This window comes from Phymastichus coffea, unplaced genomic scaffold, assembly GCF_024137745.1.
Source record: "Phymastichus coffea isolate CEN01 unplaced genomic scaffold, Cenicafe_Pcof_1.1 PCOF00028, whole genome shotgun sequence".
Lineage (NCBI taxonomy): Eukaryota > Metazoa > Arthropoda > Insecta > Hymenoptera > Eulophidae > Phymastichus > Phymastichus coffea.
The window spans coordinates 2,368,281-2,394,102 of record NW_026706839.1 but is presented as its reverse complement, the minus strand read 5'-3'; the positions used below and the strand labels follow the sequence as shown (position 1 = coordinate 2,394,102).

At 41.5% G+C, this 25,822-nt stretch overlaps 1 protein-coding gene across 1 annotated transcript; it reads left to right on the top strand.

Moving 5' to 3' along the window:
- The first annotated feature begins 667 nt into the window (after positions 1-667).
- Positions 668-25,632, top strand: LOC131675741 (sushi, von Willebrand factor type A, EGF and pentraxin domain-containing protein 1). Its single transcript, XM_058954854.1, has 34 exons — positions 668-739; positions 4,650-4,683; positions 8,716-8,797; positions 9,398-9,564; positions 11,523-11,666; positions 11,754-11,983; positions 12,220-12,573; positions 12,878-13,252; positions 13,330-13,498; positions 13,582-13,944; positions 14,023-14,205; positions 14,281-14,457; positions 14,556-14,758; positions 14,862-15,485; positions 15,610-15,733; positions 15,801-17,123; positions 17,204-17,656; positions 17,733-17,950; positions 18,021-18,273; positions 18,353-19,194; positions 19,271-20,154; positions 20,234-20,613; positions 20,694-21,111; positions 21,188-21,729; positions 21,807-22,019; positions 22,096-22,251; positions 22,340-22,463; positions 22,586-22,648; positions 23,266-23,456; positions 23,538-24,175; positions 24,257-24,606; positions 24,802-25,004; positions 25,251-25,367; positions 25,601-25,632. Exons 1-34 carry the CDS (start codon positions 668-670, stop codon positions 25,630-25,632), a joined length of 10,701 nt encoding a protein of 3,566 aa, XP_058810837.1.
- Positions 25,633-25,822: the final 190 nt, after the last annotated feature.

Below are 25,822 nucleotides of genomic sequence, written 5' to 3'. Positions count from 1 at the left end.
TCGCACGCAAGTGCACGCAACGAATCGGCAGACAATCGGGGCGCCAAAACGATGCTCTCACGGCTCTGTGATGTGAATGGAGGACGCTGGTATAGGCATCCTTAGCCCGTTACGTTTAATTATGTCATCCATTGTCTGCCGAGAAAATTCTCAGACGAATCGTCCGCGCACACGTACACACGTGTGCACACGTGCGCAATGCGCGAAAACAAAAGGAAAGCGCAGCGTGCGCCGAGCAAAAGCGATTCGTGTATCGATAAAACTGCAGTAATGCGCAATGCTCGCGCATGTGCGCGCCGCGTTACAGTTTCCTTTTTATTTTTCTATTCTCCTTTCCTCTCCTCGCTGAATTAATTCAGCGAATTTCGTCATGTACGTGTAGCTCGCTGGGAACGTTTCGTCACGCATTTCGTTTTGTTATCATATTTACAAGCTGATTCGGATTGCACGAACGATCAAGCGTGCATTTTTCGACGACTTAATTGGCAAACGGACCACAACAAAGCAACGATCCCCGCGAGTATCGATAAATAATCTCGGCGCGCATGCCATTGAAATTCTATACGACGCATGAAAACACACCGCCGGCAATTAAAATAGTTTAACAGAAATACAAATCATTCGATACGCACGCGCGCTATAATAGCCCTCTTTCTTCTTGCAGAAAATGCTGATAAGGAAATCGGCGGCCGTGTGGCTGGCCGTCCTCTTATGCCATCTTGGACTAACGGAGTCTCAGGTAAGTTATTTCTCTCTCTCTCTCTCTCAACGCATTTGCACACGCACACGCGAGCTCGAAACAGGTTTTCGCAAAGATGTTGCGCAAGTAAAAGCTCATACACCGGAAAACATTATTAAATAACGAATAAGCGGTGTACAGCTTTCACGATTGACCGCAAACAATATATTCGTCTCTCACTTTCAATTACACGTTTTTCCTTCTTCAAGCGCAGAAAGCGCGCTACGGCAAAGACAAGATTTATCAATTAACCGAGTTCGTCACTGCGAGACGCGGAATGCGCGCAGCTGCAGAAGCGAGAAAAGCTCAGAGCAACGCGTTCGCGTGTCGGAACTAAATAAATTAGCGGCTGGCAATTCTCACAGTGGTTCGAGCCGTGCCGCGATATCCAGGGGCAAAAAGGGTGCAAGAGCGAGCTAATAATCGTTCTTTTCCAACGTGACGCCTTGTTATTACACGACTCGTGCCGTAAATAGCCGCTGGGAAAACTGACGCCAAGTATAGAGCAAACATGTGATTTTTCCTTTAAGCGACACTGTCGATCAAACGAACGCACGCGGATATATTTATTGCCGGACCTGTCAATACAGCGATCGGCCACGTCTCTAGCTCGCGCAAAGGAAACTATCAAGTTCAATCAACTTTGTGCATTACGGAAGGCTGGTTCGTAATAATGCCTTTCTAAAATTACAATATTGGCGACAGGAAAACCTCATTAAACGAAGAAAGATTTCAAAGGCTATTAAACGGTCGCGACGTCGAAAAAAGCACAGAGATAGGTATCTGGCTATACAGGCGCGAAATGGCCGATCTCCGCACCTAATACTAAAGCAGCCGAGCGGTGAAAGTACATTGCTGTGCGCCCAAGAGCTGCACGCAGAAAATTGGCACTCGCTGTATACGTATATATATAATACAACACACAAACAACTAGATCTGTCGTGGCGTATTATCGCCCATTTTTCGACTAATATCTCCACGTTGCGTAAATGGCAAATGCCTGACAATTGCACATAGATTTACGCAAAGTTACGTTTTCAGATGGCGAATATACCTACGTTGCCGTAACGTACATTAGACTACAATGTTCGCGTGCTGAGATAAATTGATTTATTGCGCAAAACGTGTGCAATTCGTTAGGCGATTCAACCGTTTAGCGCGATCGCCATTAACTCTCTCCCTCTCCGATGAAGTTGTATGGAAAATTTGACTGATAATAGAAATTACAATGTCACGTGCACGTATAGTTGCAACAGTGACCGAGGATAAAAAAGAAATCGGCAATCAATTCAGGGTTACAATAAACAATAGCGCATACCTCGCATCGACAATACATCCAATTTTTTCACGCGAGAATTGCGAACAAAACGAAAGACTTCGCCGAGAGATATTTCCGCAGAGCCATAAATTAAAAGCGCCTGCGATAATCTGGCCAACACGCCTGGAATGCGTATCTCGCGCACGGGCACGGCATATAATGCTTTCTTGCCGATGGAATGCGATAATCCGTTATGTCATTTAACCGAGTTGTATGTGTATCTGTAATACACGGCGCGCATCGCCTACTAAAACTTTTGTCGGCAAAAGGGCTTCAGATGCGTCGAATATAGAGGGAAAACTGCTAGGACGACGATGATCACATGCGCCCCGAGATTCGTAAAGCCGATAGAGCAGTGGCTTCTCGCGTGGTCGATCTTTTGTACTCGGGCGACGGAAGCACGATTCGAAGTACTTGTCGTCTGAGGATCTCGCTATTTTCATAGAAGAACGATAGCCCGAGTAGTTTATCTCTGTAACTGTATACAGCGCGACAGTCTGATAATATTTTCTCTAACGTAAAAAATGTTCATTCCGAAATGCGCGCGTATTCTTGCTCGATGAAAATCTTTATGCGAAGCCCGCTATAACTGTTTTGACAATGCCATAGCTGTGTGTAAATATAAAAACTTGGCTTTTTTCACACGTGGAAAAAACAAGATAACACTCTAGAATGACACTAACGAGTCGGCTCCTTATTTCGACTACGTCGGGAATGCAAATATAGCCAAGACCGCATCGACATTCCGTTGCACATTGTATAAAAAGAGCGCTTTAGCCGACGAGGTGCAATCGCTCGGTTTATTTTATACTTTCACTAAGTGCACCACATCAGTTGCGGCCCAGAACAACAAGTATAGTGGAATGTGTGTTGCTCATTCAAGCAACTTTAACTACCATTCACCTAGAAAAACCTGCAAGCGCTTGATCTTGGACCCGTTGAAAGCTGACTTAAAGGAAACAAAACGATTGCCACAACAGGTGCTCGTGTGATGAAACTTGCGCGCTTCTAAATAGAACAGCAATACACACATTTGCTTCGCGATAAAATCGTATATATCTGCTCGCTGAAAAAAATAAATCTCGATTGAATCTGATTTTTCAATTGAACACAACGCATACTATCCAGAGACAGCCGTGAGTTTCATTACACAAGATCCACACGAAAGTTCTCCGCGTCGCAAAATTTTCTGGCCGCAACTTGTGTGCGAGACAAATCAACGGGATGAAAATCTTACATGCCTTGCACAAGTCGCCAATAACAAAGCAGTAATCGATAAAGCGCAAACATCTTCACGAGAAGTTGTTATATCACTGGTGCAATGCAGCTTTGCCTGGAGAAAGCTGAGACCAGCGAAGCCATCTCAACCTGCGGCTTCTTATATGCACCTATTGTCCGTGCTGCTGCTGCTGCTGCTGCTGCTGCAACTACCGAATTGTGCATCCCGTCACGCTAACCTGACTTGCGCTATTTCAGACTTCTGTTCTCCTTCAATTTTTTTTAAGATTGGATACTGCGTGTTATAGTTTCCAGCAGGATGTTGTTGCGCGCACGCCAGCCTTGTGCCTAGTGCTTTCAAAAGGACGATATTGAAACGTTTTCTGTTGCTGCGGTTGCTTTTTAACTTAGTCAAAGATTTTCTAGGGTTGGACTTATTTTGCTTATGATGTCAATAAAGATTTTCTTTCGAAGTATAATGTAAAAACTTGCAATTTTTTACTTCGAGAACGTTCTTTTTTTTCTGCAGGCTAATTTTGCAAGTGACTTCGCACAAAGGAAGTCTATGGGTTTTTGCCCGTAAAAATGTCGTAAAGCCGGTATATACAAGCAACATGTATGCCGCACGATGGTCAACGAACGTCTCTTCGACCGTATAGAAAGTCGCGCTAGGATCTCGTATTTTTAATGAGCCAGCAGCAAGGGTTCAATAAACTCTAAAAGTCGTATATTACTACATCCAGTTTTCAAGCATTTAAATATATCTTCTCTTATAGATGAGTATCAGATTCTCTGAAATATCAAGTTGTCGCTTATACCAAAGCTATAGGCCCGGCCCTCAAATCGAATTCTCTCTCGAAAAAAAAAAATGTTTTCCGTCACACCTGGAACAACAGCAATTAAAGCCCTGTGTGTCCAATCAATGAAAAGTTGCGCATGTCATCTTCTCGATGAAAATAACACGTTTTGGAAAATGAGCAAAGCGAGCTATCATGGCAAAACTGAAAATTACTAGTGTCATTAAGTATATGCAGGTCGACTTAGATATATTCCCATGCGCATTCCCCTCGAATAATGTTGCACAGACTAATATTAAAATATTACCTAATTCTCCTCATGTTATATATATGCGCACACGCATAAAACGCAACAAGTGCGTCAGGCAGCTGAAAAATCCTCTTGCGCACACGATTACGCAATTACATCGTACCCCCGTCGATATGTTATGCACCTGCAGCTCGTAAAAAGAAATACCTGAGCGAGTGTCTCCGAGTACCGAAGCGGGAAGCCATTAAAGAAAAGAAACGAAGCCGTGCTTATCGCCGTCACTGTCTGGCTCTGTACAAATAACATGTCTGCTTGCGTTTGTTACAGGTCTCGGCCACAAGCATCTTCACCTGTCCGAACGGTGAGTATAAGCACATGCATCCGCCACGAATATGTAGACGCCCGTGTGGGGTACATATGGGATACGGTCATCGGAACAAAAATAAGGGACAGAGGCATGTGGCTCGGAGTCGGGAAAGTCGTCTGGTTTTTCGAGTTTTCTCCGCGTGATCTTCAAGCCTCGCCGACGCCGCCTTCTTTTGCGCGCACATGGAGAAAGGCGCATTTTTTTTCTTCTATATACGTATACGCAAGTTTAACGGGCAGATGAAAGGTTCTTTTTTAGATAAATCCATTGGGAATTGAGAATTCACTCGGACTCCGCTTTTGAATTTCAGTGAAATGTTCGAATTAGCATGCGACTTACGTAAGCTAATGCGGCGACTAGTCGAAAGCGCATATCTACGCGTACTTCGCTCGCTGAAATATGTGAACGCGCGAATGATTTTGTTCAGCACGGAATGCCGCGCGCGATTGCTAATCAAGTTGCGGTTTAATGAATTATGATTAGACCGTTAACGGCATTAATGTGTTTTAAAAATGGCACACTGCCGTTGATGTATAAATAATTTCTACACTCGCGGCAGCAACTTATGGTATACCGTTCGATATTTCCACATTCGACAATGAAAATATTATCTAACAACTCACACCGGATCACGATCATTTGGTTTAATGAACCTGGACGTTCTAATAAGTGAGATGTTATAGCACGTTCATTGTCAATACGATTAGACCTAACTATAGCTACTTCAAATGAAAACTGTGCCAATTTTATTTTAATGAATACGCAAGAAAAATCGATTGCAGCAAAATTGTTGCGATTACACAGTGACATCAATTTCACTTCCTCGTAGTTATCGCGTAGCTGCGGCTTACAAATTTCGCACGGCGATCTATCTGCTGACTTGGCGATCCTTAGCAATGCACGCGAGAACAAGAAAACGGTGTTAAGCACGTCGTTCCGACGGACTACGACCAATTTTAACTTGACTTATCGCTGCGAACGGAAATTCCGGTATCGACGTCGTTGCAACTGGCAAGCTGGGAAAAATCTGTAACCGTCATAGCGACATTTTTCCTCGACATCTCTCGAGTCGCGTAACATCCGACACACTGCCATCTCACGCGGCAGGAGCGTAAGGTAGCCAACGCATCGTGATTTTCTGACGCATGTGCGCGCGAGTCAGCGAGAGAAAGAGAGAGAGAGAGAGAGAGAGAGAGAGAGAGAGAGAGAGAGAGAGAGAGAGAGAGAGAGAGAGAGGTTAACGGCACCAAGAAAAGAGAAGATCGGCTACTGCTGCTAGTACCGGCAACCTACATAATTGCGCAAAAGTGGAACGACGTGCCTTGCTTCCTTCGCGCGCACTAACGAATGCTCGAATTCTCGCGCGCGCTCGCGCTTCCACGGACGCCGCCGTATATTTCTTTTTATGCACATCACACACGTGTCGAAGGAATAACACTTTCATCCTGCAGCTAACGCACATAGGAGCATCGTATCGACTTGATTTGCCTCATTTGTACGCGCTCATTGCCAATTGCTTCAAACTTCTTGGCATGTGGGCTAGTTTAATTTAAAAGATTGGTTTTTAGCTTCTATGCCGTGGAATATTCTATAGCTAGTTGACACACGCAAACAATCTGATTTTTAATAAACACTTATGTCTGCGCGGTAAAGTGATTTCGAATGCAAATTTTCAAGAAGCTGCGAAAGCCGCGTCATTTAAAATGCAAGGTATAACCCAAGGCAAACGACAATCAGGAGGTGATATTTTTCTGAAAGTTATCCTAAAGTCACAGATTCGTTAAACACTCCACGTGAAAGCAACTTTACAGTTTTGGCAATGGCCGAAAGACGTGAGAAAAAAAGATAGGAGACACGAATTCAGTGCATTAAACTCATAATCGCGATAGTAAAAAACAGTTTGATAGGTTGATTGGTCAACTAAAAAGAACAATTCATCCAAATAAATCGCGATAAAAAAACAGCTTTTCTGGCGATAATCGCACGAGTGCGGTAAACAAGAGAAATCCTAAGAATGATGCAGTCCGAAAAGTAGCCGCTCGACCACTTTTGCAATGGATTCGAGGTCGATCACCTTGACTTCTCTCCTCTACTGTATCGTACAGACCAAAGGGGGGATTCAGGTGACACGGATCAGCTTCTCGGAATAACGCGACAGTGCGCGGCTGCGCGACGCACAAAGAAAAGACGCGCAGAAAAAGCGCGCGAAAAGAGAGAGTTGCGATCGCGGATGCTGCGCGCCTCGGCAGCACAGGATCCGCGCGAATGCGTGATTCATTCGAGCACGGCCTAGATTTTTACTCCGGGGATCGTCGCTCCCCCCCCCCCCCCCCTCTACTGCTCAAGGCGATCGACTTTTATATATAGATGCATATCGCGCGGAAGTGATTGGCCGGTGATTGATGCGATGCCTTTACCGAGAGGGATCTTTTATCGAGGAGTGGCACAGCGACGGCGCAGCCAAAAGTCTCTCGAGGGTTTTTTCCTTGCGCAACCTTGTGCGGCGGATTGTGTAATGCACGTTCAGATTGAAAGGCTCGATATATCGGACGGACGGATCTTCTTGGATGTTTTGAGTAATGTACAGCTGAGAGATAGCTTTTCAGAATTCATTTGGCAGCTTCATTTTCATTTAGAGTTTTATCTTTGTAACTTGCATTTTGGAGATATTAGGACCGAGAAAATTTTTTAAATTACGTTACTGAAGGTCACCTGCGAAAGTTATTGCTGATTATACGCTTCATCCGAATATAGTTGTCGTATAAATGGGTTTACAGAGAGAAAGACTTTATATTAGAAAGACTGATTTATTCATGATTTGCTGGTTGATGACAATATGATAGTTTTTGGTTCGGGACGAATAGGTTAAATAGATAGAAAAAGTTGAAAGTTTGTTAGAAGACCCTGAATACAATTTGTGTTGGATTCGAAAAAAATTCAATACATTATAATAGTGATACAAGGTTGATTATTCTACGTTGGTTCAATAGCCAATTTTTTTCAGCAGTTTATTCCATGTTGTCATTCTTTAATGAGCCATCCAAGTGTGTAATATCGCTAGATTAGCGTTTTATACATTTGCAAGTGATCAAACTCGAAGCTATTTCACATTTAAATGTGCACAGTCATCGGTCAATGTAAAAATCTCGCTTTTTGCGATTGCCTTTCTCGCGATTATCTCAACCATGTGATTCCTAACGCGCGTCCTGCACGGTCAGACGGTAAAAAAGAGGAAGCAAAGATTAGAGAGACAGACGCGAGGAAGAGAAAGAAAGATAAGGCATGAAATAGCCTTAAACAACAAAATGCATTCCAGAGTTAACCTATCAACCCAATGTATGGTATAAAAGATACGTGCTTTGGCTGTATACCTGGACGTTCTCCTCGCTTGGTTGTGTATATGCGCGCACAGGCAATACTTGCACGCACGCGCACTAGAAACGATCGAGGTCAGCTAAGATCTCCTCGCAGTGCTCTTCAACAGCTTCATAGCAGAGATCAATCGTTATATCGGTAAGCTTGACCCTTCACGGCTTATGAAGGTCGTATTGCTAACCCGATCATTATATTAGAGTTTGTTTGACTGTGACCGTGAGTATGTGGCAAAATAAAGTATGATGATTGGGTGTTGCGATTGTATTTCTCACCTGCAATTGTATGGTTCTAGCCCGTCAACAATTTGATTGCTCGGCGAGTGTGAAAAAACTCGCGTGCCAATATTGTTTTAGAAAGTACCGGGTTTTCAATAATCTATGCCTTTGTCAGCCATGCAATTATTTTTAAACGTATACATTTTTCGACGAGCAACGTAGAGAAAACTCGAGAAAATCGACGTACATTTTCTTTAGTCTCGAATATCAAGTGATAATCTGCAACAATTTCATTGAAAAACAAACTGTCAGCCCGTGGAAAAAAAAAGAAGGCGCGAGCAGAATAACTCGTAAATCTTGCAAACTTGCGAGTCCTAACGGTAAATATCGAACGATAAAACTCATCACTGCTTTTTTTATGATCTTTTGCTCATAGGATGGGAGCTGAAGGGCATCCACTGTTACAAATTCTTCAACATCAGGCATTCATGGGAAAAGGCAGCGGAACTATGCAGAAGGTAAAGTACACAAGAACAAATAAATACTTTCCCACGATGCTGTAAACGCGTCTATATATTTCCGATATTCGTTCGTCAAAAGATCGCAGTTGCAGTTGATCCTCGATACTTTCCAATTACGCGCCTGTTACTGTAATCGAGAGCGCGCACCGCGCACGCACGATCAGATTGAGTAACTCGGGCATGCAAATAGGCTACTGCTCCAACTAGTACTCGTAAACTTGTGCTAAAGGCTTAATTATGTGAGCAAGAGCAACTCAAGTATATGTTCTTCTTATAAGGGCGAAGAGGCAAAATGAAACATCATTATTTTCATTGAACTTGTTCCTAAATTTTACTGCACGTGAACAATCATTTGCATAATGCGCTGATTTCTTATCAAGTTTTAACTAAAGATACGATGTGATAGTTTATGAGGATTTCTTTCTAATCTCGGTGAATCGATCGAACCACTGTTAATCTAAATAAATGACTATTAAGAACTCTCTGCAAGTTGATCGATGATGGATGAATACTCGATGCTTTACCATAACAGCATGTAAGTTTGAAGATTAAATCATTACTCAAAGATTTTCCATCCCAAAAACAAAAAAAATACAGATACGGCAGCGAGTTGATGGTGATCGAGTCGTACGCGGAAAACAACGTGTCGGTCTCGATGATCGGCCGTCACTCAGACCGCTATTGGCTTGGATTAGCTTCCCTCGACGACTTGAGAACCAACACCCTCGAATCCGCTGCTGGTATGCTCGTATCGCAATATGCCGGTGAGTGCATCATTTGCTTTTGTGTATTTACCAGAAATAACAAATTAATGCCAAGTACAACTATACTGCAATATGCACATCAGAACTGGCATTGTTACGTAAAAATCAATGTTAATAGAAACTCTATAAATCTCCTGTATAAAAAAAGAAACGTTGCTTCTCTTATGTAAAAATACCAGTAGTTTAATTGTATAGAAATCCGTCTTGTTAAGTATATGCATGGACTTGATGCAATTTCAATAAAACCATCAGAGCGGAAGAGAAATTTGTTTGCGTTTTTCTCTTTTAGAATGAAGTGTGATATATTAAGTAAAGCGTCATTTATTGATCATAATTGATGCGTAACTTCTTTTTTGACCTTAACGTAAAAGCGATTGATTCACGTGCACAATTTACATCGTATTTTCTCTTTAATATTCATTCCGAGTTAATGAAACAACAGCAGTGATATTCTGTAAGCCAACCATAAACCATCATGACCGGATGTAAAATAGCTCTGCGGCAAAGTGAGCTTTCATAACAGCGATAAATACGCAAATAATCATCTTTTCGCAGCGCATAAAAATCTTTTTCCTATACAGCAGGCCTATTTCCGTTTTCTTGATATAATCTACCATCGCGACAGAATGCATAGCAATTGTCCAGTCTGAGATTTCGAAAATGAAAAAACATTTTCATAACACATTATGCACGAAAGCGAAATCGTCGCATCACTGGTATTTAGCGAAAATGACATGCTCACCTCGTCAAGTAATTTATCAATGAAAGTGCCGCGAATAAAAATGTCGCTCGATTACGCGTTCGTCTTGACTACTCGAGCTTGAAACGCCGTGCGAAATCGAAGTCTAGGATTTTGTAATAATTGTCATTGCGATATTTATGGATTTTCACAACTTTTTTTTATGCTAAAAGAGTATGGCGAATCGACGAAATAAAACGCCGTTTATCATTATGTAAAAAGACTGTGCATTAATTATTTCGTAACATGGAAACGAATGTGAATTATTTAATGACTACTGATTCGCTATGTAATAATTTATTACAGTCTGCGAATATCATTTTAACTGCGAAGCCAGCGTCTAATTTTTTCGTAGATTTTTAATTAATTAGTCACAGCGTTTCCATGAAAACTGTAATTTTAATTGATGAATTTCTTTGCTCATCAACTTTTTAAAAATTTATAACTCATATCGTCAACTTTACTCATGAAAGTCGTTCCACTTTGGAATTTATTACGTTTTTTTAGTATTTTTATTACGAAACTTATTAAATGTCCCATAATTAACATGATCAAAATTAGAAAAGGAACAAAATGTCGTTACGCTCGAAAAGTCATGTACGTTGGCAATGGCCATCAGGCGCACGAACACAATGATGTCTTCAGTCACGTCAACCGTTGGAATTTTCTAAAAGAGCTCGCAATCGAGTCCACGCGAGCGAGAAAATCGCGTTGGCTCACGCAGAGGGTCTTATAGTCGGCAAAGTAGCATCATATCGAGGTCGCGGAAACGCGGAACTTGATGCTTGCCTCGCGGCACGAAGACACACTTTTCCCCGTACGTCCACACTACAATGCCCTCGCTTACATTAGTTGTACGGACGCGCTAGGCTGATTCCCTTTTTGCATAATAGGAACGCGGGAGTAGAATTAAAAGCACGTGTATATATAAAAAAAGAAAACTTGTACTTTTAAATTTAGGAAATTCCACATAACCAGACAAGTCATTTAAGATAATAAATGTTAATCAAGTAATTAGAAACGACTTTAATAGATTGCATTGCCTGTTTCTCTTCATAAATTATTAATTCACGGCGGTGTGTGTGCGTGTTTCACGCACCTATGTAGAAAGTCCAACGGGGCAACAAAAAAGATACGCGTAGGTTTTGTTATTACTGGTAAATGCGAAACGTTATTCATCTCAAATGATTGTTTTCATACGTATTGGCGATGAATGTAGGTTTCTGGGCGACGAGACAGCCGAACCCCCGTGATGGTGAATGCGTTGACGTCAAAGTTACAGACGAGCAGCATCAATCTTGGGAGCTCACGACCTGCGAGTCGTTGCTTCCTTTCATGTGTCGTGCCAATGCCTGTCCGGCAGGTGAGCTTAACTTTCCAACTTGTCGAACACAAAAAAATATTGAAGACTTGCTTTGGACTAATACTCGTTTGTCTGTTTGTTCTCTAGGCTCGTTTCACTGCTCGAATGGCAAGTGCATCAACAATGCATTCAAGTGCGACAAGCAGGACGACTGTGGTGATTATTCCGATGAAATTGACTGTCCAATAAATTGTCAATTTTATATGGCAAGTAGTGGTGATGTTGTTGAAAGTCCGAACTATCCACATAAGTACACACCCTTGAGCAACTGCAAGTGGACACTTGAAGGACCACAAGGACATAATATTCTTCTTCAGGTATATAGTTGGATTTGATAAATTTTTTAACATTATCAACAATTGTTATTTAATATACAATAAATAATCTTGTCGCTCCTCTTAAATATTGCACAACGATTTTTCAAGACTGACATCCTTTTATGAAAACATAACCACCTTTTTACGTTACGCTACTTAACTTGACAATCACTTAAAAAGTAATAAAAGACCACAAGCATAAAAACACCACAAATTAAAAAAAAAATTGCCATCAGTTCCAAGAATTCGAGACAGAGAAGAGCTACGACACAGTACAGATCCTAGTAGGCGGTCGTACCGAAGAAAAATCGGTGAACTTAGCAACGCTCTCGGGCAAACAAGATCTAAGCAATAAACTATTTGTCTCGGCGTCGAACTTCATGATCGTGAAGTTCAGTACCGATGGCTCGGTGGAACGTAAAGGTTTCCGTGCCTCATGGAAGACTGAGCCGCAAACTTGTGGCGGCATTCTTAGGGCCACGCCTCAGGGCCAATTACTCACCTCACCAGGCTACCCACAGAACTATCCTGGTGGACTCGAGTGCCTTTATATTATTCAAGCACAACCAGGAAGAATCTTATCGCTCGAGGTAAGTTTATTTTATTATGAATGAAATATCGTCATTTGATTGGAATATAACGTTCAATCTCGACGCTCGTCAAATTACTAAATTTTTTTTCTAAACCAACACGACCGCATGCTAATGCGAGAACTATTAACATCTCGCGATCGAAAAATTCAATTGTATCCTTGAAATGCAAATTAGTTTAACTGAAATCGACAATCGATATATACACGAAACAATACATCTTGCACGTTCATGGTCACATTCTTCAGGCAAACCAATCACGAAACCCAAAATTACCAGGTACACTTTTTTTTGTTTTCTATAGATCGAAGATATGGATCTGGAATCAGAACGCGACTACATCTTGATAAGGGACGGCGATACACCAATGAGCCGACCAATTGCACGGCTTACTGGCGCCGACGACGACTACCCCAAGATTATTATGTCGACGGGCAGCAACCTCTATCTTTACTTCAAGACTAACCTCGGAGATTCGCGTCGTGGCTTTAGCATACGTTACACTCAAGGATGCAAAGCTACTATCGTTGCTCGCAATGGCACTGTTCAATCACCATCATTCTCCCTCAATGATTATCCCAACAATCAAGAATGCTTGTATCGCATTAAGAATCCTAAGGGGGGCCCATTGTCCTTGAAGTTCGACAGGTTTATCGTTCACAAGACTGATTTCGTACAGGTAAATAATTAATAAATCGTTTTTCATTGAGATTTGAGAAATTCCATTTGATCGACACCATGGAAATTCATCGGTAGGTTTACGATGGACCTAACACTAACGGTTTGAGACTACATTCTGGTAGTGGATTCACAACTAGTACACGTCCAAAGATTACATTGACAGCCGAGAGCGGAGAGATGCTGATTAGATTTGTCTCTGACGCTCTGCACAGTGAAGTCGGCTGGCAAGCTTCTTTCTCAGCTGGTTCGTCTTTCTAATATTATCACATCTTTGTTCAAAATAAAAATTAGAATAATTATTCTTCAGCTACATATTTATTTTTCTAGATTGCCCACCACTACAACCAGGTGAAGGAGCAATGGCATCAAGTCGCGACACAGCCTTTGGTACCGTAATCACATTTTCTTGCCCTCTCGGTCAAGAATTTGCAACTGGCAAAGCTAAAATTACTACCGAATGTCTGGCTGGTGGTAACTGGTCCGTCACGTACATACCAAAATGCCAAGAAGTTTATTGTGGTCCAGTACCACAAATAGATAATGGATTCTCCATTGGATCGACTAACGTTACTTATCGTGGAATCGCTACATACCAATGTTACGCTGGTTTCGCCTTCCCAACTGGCAGACCTACTGAGAAGATCTCATGTTTAGCTGACGGCATGTGGGAGAAGAAACCTGCTTGCCTTGGTAAAGCTTGTTTGTCTGATAATTAAAATTAAAAAATATGACTTTGCAGAATTTTAATTTGGTTATACTTTTTCATAGCGTCTCAGTGTCCACCTCTTCCGGAAGCACCGCATGCCGAGCTTACTGTATTAAATGGTGGCGGAAGAAGCTACGGTACAATCGTAAGATTCGAATGTGAACCTGGTTACGTCAGAAGTGGTCATCCAGTAATCCTTTGCATGAGTAACGGAACTTGGTCTGACAACGTTCCTGTTTGTTCCCGTGAGTTTCCTAAAAATAAATCTGACATTTTCATACATTGAGCAGTGGTAAAAAATGCTAAACTCATCATTACAGGAGCTAAATGTCCGATCCCACCAACTATCAAGAACGGGTTCGTGGTCGACTCTTCGAAAGACTACTTTTTCGGCGACGAGGCTCGTGTACAATGCAACCGAGGTTATAAATTATCCGGTTCAAACATAATCACTTGCGGCACCCAGCAGCGTTTCGAAAACGTACCCACATGTGAAGGTACATAGGTTATCTACTTAACTATATTGAATCATTTTTAAATTCAAATACAAGCCGATAGAGTGCATGAGATTTATGACCAAAAATTTTCTTAATAGACGTCAATGAGTGCGCTTCAAGCCAATGCGATCTCGCCTCAACAGAATGCATTAACACACCCGGAGCGTTCACCTGTAAATGCAAATCAGGCTTTGCTTCGACATTGGAATGTAGACCGATTGGCGATTTGGGTATGATTAACGGCGGTATTCCTGATGAATCGATTACCGTATCCAGCTCCGAAAACGGATATACTAAATCGGTATGCTTTGAATTTTGTTACAAAATATTCTCGCTGAATCAATGCATGTAACAGCTGTTACTTGTGCAGTATTTGCTCAGTTTGATTATTGAAATGATTATAGGGCATCCGACTGAACAACGGCGATGGCTGGTGTGGCAATAGTGTAGAGCCAGGAGCAAACTGGGCCACAATCGACATGAAAGCGCCGACCATAATACGAGGCTTCAGAACTCAAGTAGTTGCTCGTGCCGATGGAAATATTGCCTTCACTACCGCGGTTCGCATTCAATACACCGATAATCTGACCGATATCTTCAAAGATTACACAAATCCCGACGGCACGCCCGTGGAATTCCGCATCCTCGAGGCTACACTTTCGGTTCTGAACTTGCCGATGCCAATTGAGACGCGATACATCAGGTTCCGCATACAAGACTATGTGGGAGCTCCCTGCATGAAACTTGAAATTATGGGTTGCACTCGTCTTGAGTGTACAGACATTAATGAGTGTGCCACTAACAATGGCGGCTGTCATCAGAAATGTATCAATAATCCTGGCAGCTTCACATGCTCGTGTAATACGGGTTATGAACTTTACAAAGGCAATGGTACTGCTGGTTTTGCCATCGCGAAGTCTGAAAACGGCGAACGGGACGGCGATCTTTATCAGAGAAATAAGACTTGCGTATCAGTCATGTGTCCTGTTTTGGCTGCTCCTGAAAACGGAAAAATCTTATCTACTAAGGTAAATAGTATTTCCAAGAATGACTGTTTAAAAACATTTGGAGTTAGAAAAAAATCGTTAATACCCCCCCCCCCCCACATACACACACATACACACACATATATATATATATAAATTTTTTTAGGCTCAATATCATTTTGGTGATCTCGTAAAATTCCAATGTGACTTTGGATACGTACTTGCTGGACCTTCTGCTGTACTCTGCACTTCTAGTGGGGTGTGGAACGGCACAACTCCAGAATGTCAATGTATGTCGATACTTGATGATCTTTTAATTTTATTGAAATGTTTCTAAATCATATGCTCAATTTTTAGATGCTAAATGTGTTTCGCTACCGGACGACAAAAATGAAGGCCTGTCGGTACTTCGAAGTGACGAAACTAGTGTATTGGTTCCCTTTAAACAAAATGTTACACTCAAATGTAATAATAACGGACGTTCTCTCCGAAATACTGCTACGTCTCATTTCCGACAATGCGTGTACGATCCAAAACCAGGTTATCCAGATTATTGGCTCTCTGGATCACCGCCAGCTTGCCCACGAGCCGATTGTGGTTTACCATTACCGACTCCTGGTGCCGAATACGGACAATACATGGACACCAAATATCAATCTTCGTTCTTCTTTGGCTGTCAAGATACATTCAAACTCGCAGGACAGACGAATCGTCATGATAACGTAGTCCGTTGTCAGGCCAACGGTATCTGGGATTTCGGTAACTTACGTTGCGAAGGACCAGTCTGCGAAGATCCTGGGAGACCGGCTGACGGTTATCAAATTGCTAGAAGCTACGAGCAGAGTTCTGAAGTTCAATTTGGTTGTTCTCGCCCAGGCTATATTTTGATCAATCCCAGACCGATCGTTTGTCTACGAGAACCCGAATGTAAAGTTGTTAAACCTTTAGGTTTGGCTTCAGGAAAAATTCCAGATTCCGCTATTAATGCTACCTCTGAAAGACCCAACTATGAGGCTAAAAATATCAGGCTCAACTCGGTTACTGGTTGGTGTGGAAAGCAAGAGGCATTTACCTACGTTAGTGTTGATATGGGCAAAGTATACAGGATCAAGGCTATTTTAGTCAAGGGTGTTGTAACCAATGACATAGTGGGTAGACCAACAGAAATAAGATTCTTCTACAAGCAATCCGAGAGCGAAAATTACGTAGTTTACTTCCCCAATTTTAATCTAACGATGCGTGATCCTGGAAACTATGGTGAATTGGCTATGATTACTCTACCAAAATACGTTCAAGCTAGATTTGTTATCCTTGGAATTGTCAGCTACATGGATAACGCTTGTTTGAAATTCGAATTAATGGGCTGTGATGAACCAGTTGAAGAACCTTTGCTTGGTTATGATTACGGATTTTCACCTTGTGTTGATAACGAGCCACCAGTTTTCCAAAATTGCCCACAACAACCGATCATGGTACAGAAAGGATCTGATGGTGGTTTGCTTCCAGTGAATTTTACTGAGCCTACAGCTATTGACAATAGTGGTAGCATTGCTAGGCTTGAGATCAAACCACAATATTTCAAGACTCCGATCAAGATTTTCGAGGATACTGTTGTTAAATATATCGCTTATGATTACGATGGCAATGTAGCTATTTGTGAGGTCAACATTACTGTACCAGGTAAATTTATACATAATTATTGTTGTACAAATATGTTTTTATAGGAAAAGTCTATAGTAATAGTATATTATTATTCTCAGATGTGACTCCGCCAAAACTAAGCTGCCCGCAAAGTTATGTTATTGAGCTTGTAGACAAGCAGGACAGCTATTCAGTGAACTTCAACGAGACTCGTCGTAGAATTAACGCAACCGATGCATCTGGTCCTGTCAGAATAACTTTCATTCCTGAGCGTGCGATAATTCCAATTGGTGGTTTTGAAAATGTTACTGTTTATGCAACCGACTCCAGCGGAAATAGGGCACAGTGTCATTTCCAAGTATCCGTCCAAGCTACTCCTTGCGTCGATTGGGAATTAAAGCCTCCAGCAAACGGAGGACTCAAATGCCTTCCCAGCGAGAAGGGATTAAATTGTATCGCAACTTGCAAAGCTGGATACCGATTTACGGACGGTCAGGCTGTTAGGCAATACTTTTGTGACACTGTAAAACATTGGGCTCCAAGCTCAGTTGTACCAGACTGTGTTTCTGAAAGTGAGTTTATAACTTAATTATAAACTATTTCTCTGTGAAAAGATTTGTTACTAATACTAAAATTTTTTATTGACAGACACGCAACAAGCCGATTACCATGTTATTGCATCGGTCAACTACCGAGCTAACGGAGTTGTTCATCGCTCATGCCTTCCTCAATACCAAGACTTACTTTCACAATACTACTACAATCTTAACAACATCTTGACTCAACGTTGTTCTGCTATCAATGTACATATGAATGTGTCATTTGTTCGTTCTGTGCCAACATTGCTCGAAGAAAACCTTTTGAGGGTTAGTAATTATACTGTAAAAAGATAGTGAAGATGAAGAAGTAGTTTAAAATGGGACATTTATATTACAGATGGATTTCATTTTGTCGATTGTACCAGCGGTCCGTCAACCACAACTATATGATCTTTGCGGTTCAACATTGAATTTGATCTTTGATTTATCTGTACCTCAATCCAGTCAAGTCATTGAACCTCTATTGAATGTTTCGGCCATTGGCAACCAATGTGTTCCTCTTCGTGCTCTTAAATCATCAATCTCGCGAGGTTTTACTTGTAGTATCGGTGAAGTACTCAATATGGACACCAATGATGTTCCACGATGTTGTACGTATCTCAACCAGCTTTAGAATTGAAAATAACAATTCATAAGTTTAAAATAATAAATATATTTTGCCAATTTTAGTGCACTGTCCTGCTGGAACTTTTGCTGGCGAAAAGCAGAAACAATGTACTTCCTGTCCTAAAGGATTCTACCAAAATACTGACCGTCAAGGTACTTGCCTTCGCTGTCCATTTGGAACGTACACCAAAGAAGAAGGTTCAAAAAGCATCGATGACTGCATACCTGTTTGCGGTTATGGTACCTACTCACCGACAGGTCTTGTTCCTTGCCTGGAATGCCCACGGAATAGCTACAGTGGCGAACCTCCTATCGGTGGTTTTAAAGACTGTCAGACTTGTCCAGCTGGAACTTTCACTTATCAACCAGCATCCCCGGGCAAAGACCGCTGCCAAGCTAAATGTTCTCCTGGAATGTACTCTGACACAGGACTCGCGCCTTGTGCTCAGTGTCCTAAGGACTTCTTCCAACCTCAGCATGGTGCAACAACTTGCATAGAATGTCCCACAAATTCGTACACTGATAAACCCGGGGCTGTTGGTCGAGAAGAATGCAAACCTGTTCAGTGTACCGATAATATCTGTCAACATGGTGGACTTTGTGTGCCTATGGGTCACGGAGTACAATGCTTCTGTCCAGCCGGTTTCTCGGGTCGACGTTGTGAGATTGATATCGACGAATGTGCTTCCCAACCTTGTTACAACAGCGCAACTTGTATCGACTTGCCACAGGGATACAGATGCCAGTGTCCTACAGGCTATTCAGGTATAAATTGTCAGGAGGAGAAATCCGACTGCAAAAATAACACTTGTCCTGAACGAGCCATGTGCAAAGACGAACCTGGATTCAACAATTACACTTGCTTGTGTAGATCTGGTTATACTGGAGTTGATTGCGATATTACGGTAAATATTTTTATTAAATTTCAACTCGACCAAATCTTCTGTGCTACATCTAAATACTTCTATTGTAATTTTTCAGATTAATCCTTGCACTACAAACGGCAATCCGTGTCATAACGGTGCATCTTGCGTAGCCTTGCAACAGGGTCGTTATAAGTGCGAATGTCTCCCTGGTTGGGAAGGTCAGAGTTGTGAGATTAATACCGATGATTGTGCTGAACGTCCGTGCCTTCTTGGCGCTAACTGTACCGATCTTATCGATGATTTCACGTGCGATTGTCCACCAGGATTCACAGGAAAACGTTGTCACGAAAAGATCGACCTTTGTTCCGGCAATCCTTGCCTGAACGGTGTCTGTGTAGACAAGCTCTTTAGTCACGAATGTATTTGTCATCCTGGATGGACTGGTGCGGCTTGTGAAATCAATATTAATGAATGCGCAAATAAACCTTGTCGTAATAATGGTCAATGTACCGATCAGATCGACGATTACATTTGTAACTGTGAACCTGGTTATACTGGCAAACAATGTCAACATACAATTGACGATTGTGCTTCTAATCCTTGCGTCAATGGCGGTACTTGTATCGACCAACTCGAAGGATTTATCTGCAGATGCCGACCTGGATTTGTGGGTTTACAGTGTGAAGCTGAAATCGATGAATGTCTTAGTGATCCTTGCAGTCCTGTTGGTACTGAACGATGTGTCGACTTAGATAATCAATTTATATGTCAATGCAGAGAAGGATTCACCGGAGCTACTTGTGAAACGAATATTGATGACTGCTTATCTGATCCTTGTCTCAACGGAGCTACCTGTAGAGATGAAATCGGTGGATTTAAATGTATGTGTAAGGAAGGATGGACTGGTAATAGGTGCGAACACGATGTCGGTACTTGCCAGAATAAACCTTGCCAGAACGATGCCAACTGTGTCGATCTTTTCCAGGACTTCTTCTGCGTGTAAGTATTTATAAAGATATGCTTTAAAAAATTTCCAAATTACATTGATACAAGATAAACATTTAATACGAATTTATAGATGCCCATCTGGAACTGATGGCAAACGTTGCGAGACAGCGCCTGAGCGCTGCATCGGAAATCCATGCATGCATAACGGTCGGTGTCAAGATTTTGGCTCAGGTCTTAACTGCACTTGCCCAGACGATTACACCGGAATCGGTTGCCAATACGAGTATGATGCTTGTCAAGCTGGTGCCTGCAAGAACGGTGCAACGTGCATCGATAATGGCATTGGTTTCACTTGTATATGTCCCCACGGATATACGGGTAAAACTTGTGAGGAAGATATTATCGATTGCAAAGAGAACTCCTGTCCGCCATCGGCTACTTGTATCGATCTCACTGGCAAGTTCTTCTGCCAATGTCCGTTCAATCTAACTGGTGATGATTGCAGAAAATGTAAGTTTTTTAAATGAGTAGTATTATTATCTAATAACAATTTTGAATAAAGACTAACTTTTTATTTGAACGTTCTGCAGCAATTCAAGTCGACTACGATCTCTACTTCAGTGACCCAACTCGTAGCAGTGCATCGCAAGTTATACCATTCTTTACGGGAGCTAAAAAGAGCTTGACTATCGCTATGTGGGTGCAGTTCACTCAGCGTGATGAAGCTGGAATCTTCTTCACGCTTTACGCTGTCAGCTCTCCTCATGTGCCAACATACCGTAGGCCAATGCTACAAGCACATAGTAATGGAGTTCAAGTATCCATCTTCCACGATCTCCAAGACGTTTATCTACCATTCAGAGAATACGCAACCATTAATGATGGACAATGGCATCATATCGCTGTCATTTGGAATGGTGAAAATGGTGGTGAATTGACTCTCATCACTGAAGGTTTGATTGCTAGCAAAACTGAAGGATACGGTAGCGGCAGAAATTTGCCATCCTAGTAAGAAATAATTTTTTAAAACAATTCAGCAACTGTATCTCTATTTTAACTAATGAATTATTTTCCAAATTTTCAGCGCATGGGCCGTTTTGGGTAAACCACAAAGTGAAAGCCCAAAAGGTTACACCGAATCCGGCTTCCAAGGTCATCTTACCAAAGTTCAGATTTGGGAACGCGCTCTACACGTTACCAACGAGATTCAAAAACAAGTACGCGATTGCCGCGCAGAGCCAGTGCTTTATCCAGGCTTGGTACTTACTTGGTCTGGATATGATGAGATTATCGGTGGTGTTGAGCGTATTGCGCCATCGCACTGTGGTCAGCGAGTCTGTCCACCAGGTTATGGTGGTAGCAAGTGCCAACAACTTGAGACTGATAAGATTCCACCTAAAGTTGACCATTGTCCTGGTGATCTTTGGGTTATTGCTAAAAATGGCTCGTCGATTGTCACTTGGGATGAACCCAAATTTAGCGATAATGTAGGTGTTGTTAGGATACAGGAGAAGAGTGGACATAGATCTGGTCAAACGCTACTCTGGGGAACTTATGATATTAGTTATGTGGCATACGATCAGGCCGGAAACTCTGCTAGCTGTAACTTCAAGGTTTACGTACTTTGTAAGTGATGATGAAAATTATTTGAAACTTTATTTTATTACTTGAATTCATATACTCAATGTTTAACTAATTTTTAGACGACTTTTGCCCTGAATTATCTGATCCTGTTGGTGGTACACAACAGTGCAAAGACTGGGGTTCTGGCGGTCAGTTTAAGGTCTGTGAAATTTCTTGCAATCCTGGACTGAGATTCGCTCAAGAAGTACCTAAGTTCTATACTTGCGGTGCTGAGGGTTTCTGGCGACCAACCAATGATCCTGGTTTACCACTTATTTATCCTGCTTGTACAAGTAAGATATTCATATACTAGATTAATTCTTCGTTAAAAGAAAATATGATATTAAGAACTAACGTTTATTGTTATAGGTGCCACGGCAGCACAAAGGGTGTTCAAGATCAAGATGAACTTCCCAACATCCGTACTTTGTAACGAGGCTGGTCAAGAAGTATTGAAACAGAAGGTCAGGCGCGCAGTGAACTCGTTAAACAGAGACTGGAATTTCTGTTCTAATTCATTTGAAGGTACGCACTTTCATTTCACAATGGCTAATGTTGTTTTGTTAATAACAGTCATTGAATAAATTTTTAATTGGCATTATTCTCTGAGTAGGGACTCGCGAATGTAAAGATCTGCTTATTAATGTCCAATGCGATCATCGTGTGCGATCAACAAGACAAGCACCCAGTGACGATCCTGGAACTTATGCCGCCACTATCGATATTCTTACTGAGCCGTAAGTTCTCTTATATTATGTTAAAATTTTCCAGTTCCATAAATTTAATATTGATGCAAAAGAAACACTACGTAAATCAAAAGCAATTTGATAAAGCTAAAAAATAATTTCTTGCACAATAGAATGAGACAAGCGCGCCAGGGCAGTGATACCTACGAAGTGGAAATATCCTTCCCAGCCATAAAGTAAGATATGACTTATGCGCGATAAAAAAACCTCTAAATAGAATTTTCAGATATCTCTAACCATCACTAACGAGAGAAACTCATCATTCAGTAACCTGACATTGAGCAGAATTGTGGACACACATAACAACATTTTTTATAAGCAAAACTAATAATATCGACAAACATTTAACAAATAATACTCATATGGTCGCGTAATAATTATGTTACAGTTAGCGTTAGTATGGTGCATGGCTTCATCATAAAAATAAAATACACACTTAACAATATTTATATATTGACATATGCCTCTATAGTGCTATACATGCTTCATAGTAGTATACAGGTAATAATCATGGCTGCTGTAATGCATTGACGCTGATATAAATCGTAAGATTAAGGCAAAAAACCAACAGGATGGATGTACAAACGGGGCTGCTTCTGCGTACACAGCGCTGCAGTATACGATAGATTTTACATTTAAATAACAATTCATTTGCCAATAATTATATTATAATATCATGTCTCATTAACCAATATTTCGTTTGTAAATATTCGCGTTCATCTAAAACGAAAAGTAGATTTAGTATGTGTAAAATTAAAAACCTAACAATTGGTATTTTTCCGTATTTGTTTAGCGATCCAATTTTAAACACAAACTCGAACGAGCGAGCGTCAGTGCAAACGTTACTTGAAAAATTGATTCTCGAAGAAGATCAATTCGACGTGCACGACATTCTGCCAAACACCGTTCCTGATCCAGCTTCTCTAGTCCTTGAATCCGATTACGCTTGTCCCGTCGGCCAAGTCGTCATGGCTCCCGATTGTGGTAAGTTTTTGTCTTTCATCACAAAATGTTAACAATTATTATGATACTTCAGGTTAACCATTTGTCATTATCAATAAATAGTGCCTTGCGCCATCGGTACTTATTACGACACGACAACCAAGAAATGTGAGCTCTGCCCAATGGGCACATATCAGAGCGAGTCCGGGCAATTAAAGTGCAGTCAATGTCCCGTCATAGCTGGCCGGCTGTCAGTTACAATAGGCCCAGGCGCTCGAAGCGCGGCAGATTGTAAAGAACGTTGTCCTGCTGGCAAGTACTACGACGACATGGCAGGACTCTGTCGCAGCTGTGGTCACGGATTCTACCAACCAGAAGAAGGTAGTTTCTCGTGTCTCATCTGTGGTCTTGGCAAGACAACTCGTACAGCCGAGGCTGTATCGCGTGAAGAATGCCGAGACGAATGCGGTTCCGGTCAACAATTGGCTGTCGAAGGCAAGTGCGAACCTTGCCCACGAGGAACGTACAGAATGCAGGGTGTCCAAGCGGCCTGTCAATCTTGTCCATTGGGTAGAACAACGCCGAATCTGGGATCGGCTGCGATTGAAGAATGCTCGTTACCAGTTTGCGAGCCTGGTAGTCATCTGAATGGCACACTCAACCAATGCATCGAGTGTAAGAAGGGCACTTATCAGCCAGAAGCTCAACAGACTTCGTGTATACCTTGTCCGCCCAATACCAGTACTAAGGGATCGGCTGCTGTGAGTATAATTGACGAAATTCGCATCATGGTCAATCCATCAATGACATGTAATAATATCGAATAAAATTTTGAATTTCAGGTCAATAAAGAAGAATGCACGAATCCCTGTGAAGTCAATGGTGAGGAGATGCATTGCGATCCTAACGCTTACTGTTTACTCAACGTCGAGACAAGCGATTTTAAATGCCAATGTAAGCCTGGTTACAATGGAACTGGCTACGAATGCGTTGACGTGTGCCTTGGTTTCTGCGAGAACGAAGGCGTCTGTAAAAAGGACTCCAAGGGCGAGCCATCTTGTAGATGCAGTGGTAGTTTTACGGGCAAACACTGTGCTGAGAAATCACCATTCTTCTATATAACTGGTGGTATTGCCAGTGGCGTCGTGCTCATTATCATTGTTGTGCTGCTCGTTTGGATGATTTGCGCGAGGTTAGTATTGCTGATGAAAATTTTATTATGTATTTTATGAACGATGAACAAAAATCGAAATTTTAAGAATTCCACTTTAGAATAAAAATTGTATTATGTTACTTTCAAGAGAATACGAATCGATACAGAAACATTTTATAATATTTGTGTTGAAAGTAAAAATCTTATGTGCGATGTATTTGATTAATTATTTAGAGCGTCGAGGAGGAAAGAGCCAAAGAAGATGTTAACACCGGCAACGGACCAGAACGGCTCGCAAGTGAACTTCTACTATGGTGCACCAACACCGTACGCAGAGTCGATCGCGCCGTCGCATCACAGCACTTATGCGCACTATTACGACGACGAGGAGGACGGTTGGGAAATGCCCAACTTTTACAATGAGACTTACATGAAAGGTAAGAGCGAATCTGAGCGATCAGACGCCATTATATTTTGAGTACACAAAAAAAAATTGAAAGAACAGAAATAATTTCAAAATTGCCTCGCACACAAACAATACGTCGTGATAAAAAAAAGATACGCGTGAAAACTGTACAAAATGAAAACGGTGTGTACGAATTAAGTCATGCCCACATAATTCATCATGTTAAATGTATAAAAGTGTAAAACAAAATTGTATTCTTTGTTCACGTTGCACGCAGAGAGTTTGCACAATGGCGGCAAAATGAATAGCCTCGCACGATCGAACGCGAGCATTTACGGTACGAAAGATGATCTTTACGACAGACTGAAACGCCACGCGTACCCCGGAAAGAAAGGTTCGTAGAAATATAAAATACAAATACACACAGCTGTTCAAATTTAAAGCACTTTACTTTTCAATTCCTCTATGTTGCCATAGTTTTTTTTTGCACGTTTTTAACTTCATTTTTTATTTTTTCTACATATAGAGTTTAAGCTTATTATTTTTTGTTGTTGATAATATTATATGAGAGCACTTTTTTTGGGACCAATGAAAAGTTAATTCTATTGAATTGTGATGAATTTGTAGATAAGAGTGACAGCGATAGCGAAGGTCAGTGACTTTCGGGAAAAGTGGCCAAAATCGAAAGTGACGAATCTCCATAATTATCACGACGAGCTCAACGATGCGATTGTTTGACCGACGTCTGCGAAAATGACTTTAAAAAAACGATTGACACGCAACGACTTTATTTATTTTGATGCACGCTTTTTTAATCCGAATTGTGTACTTACCCATATAAGAAAGCAA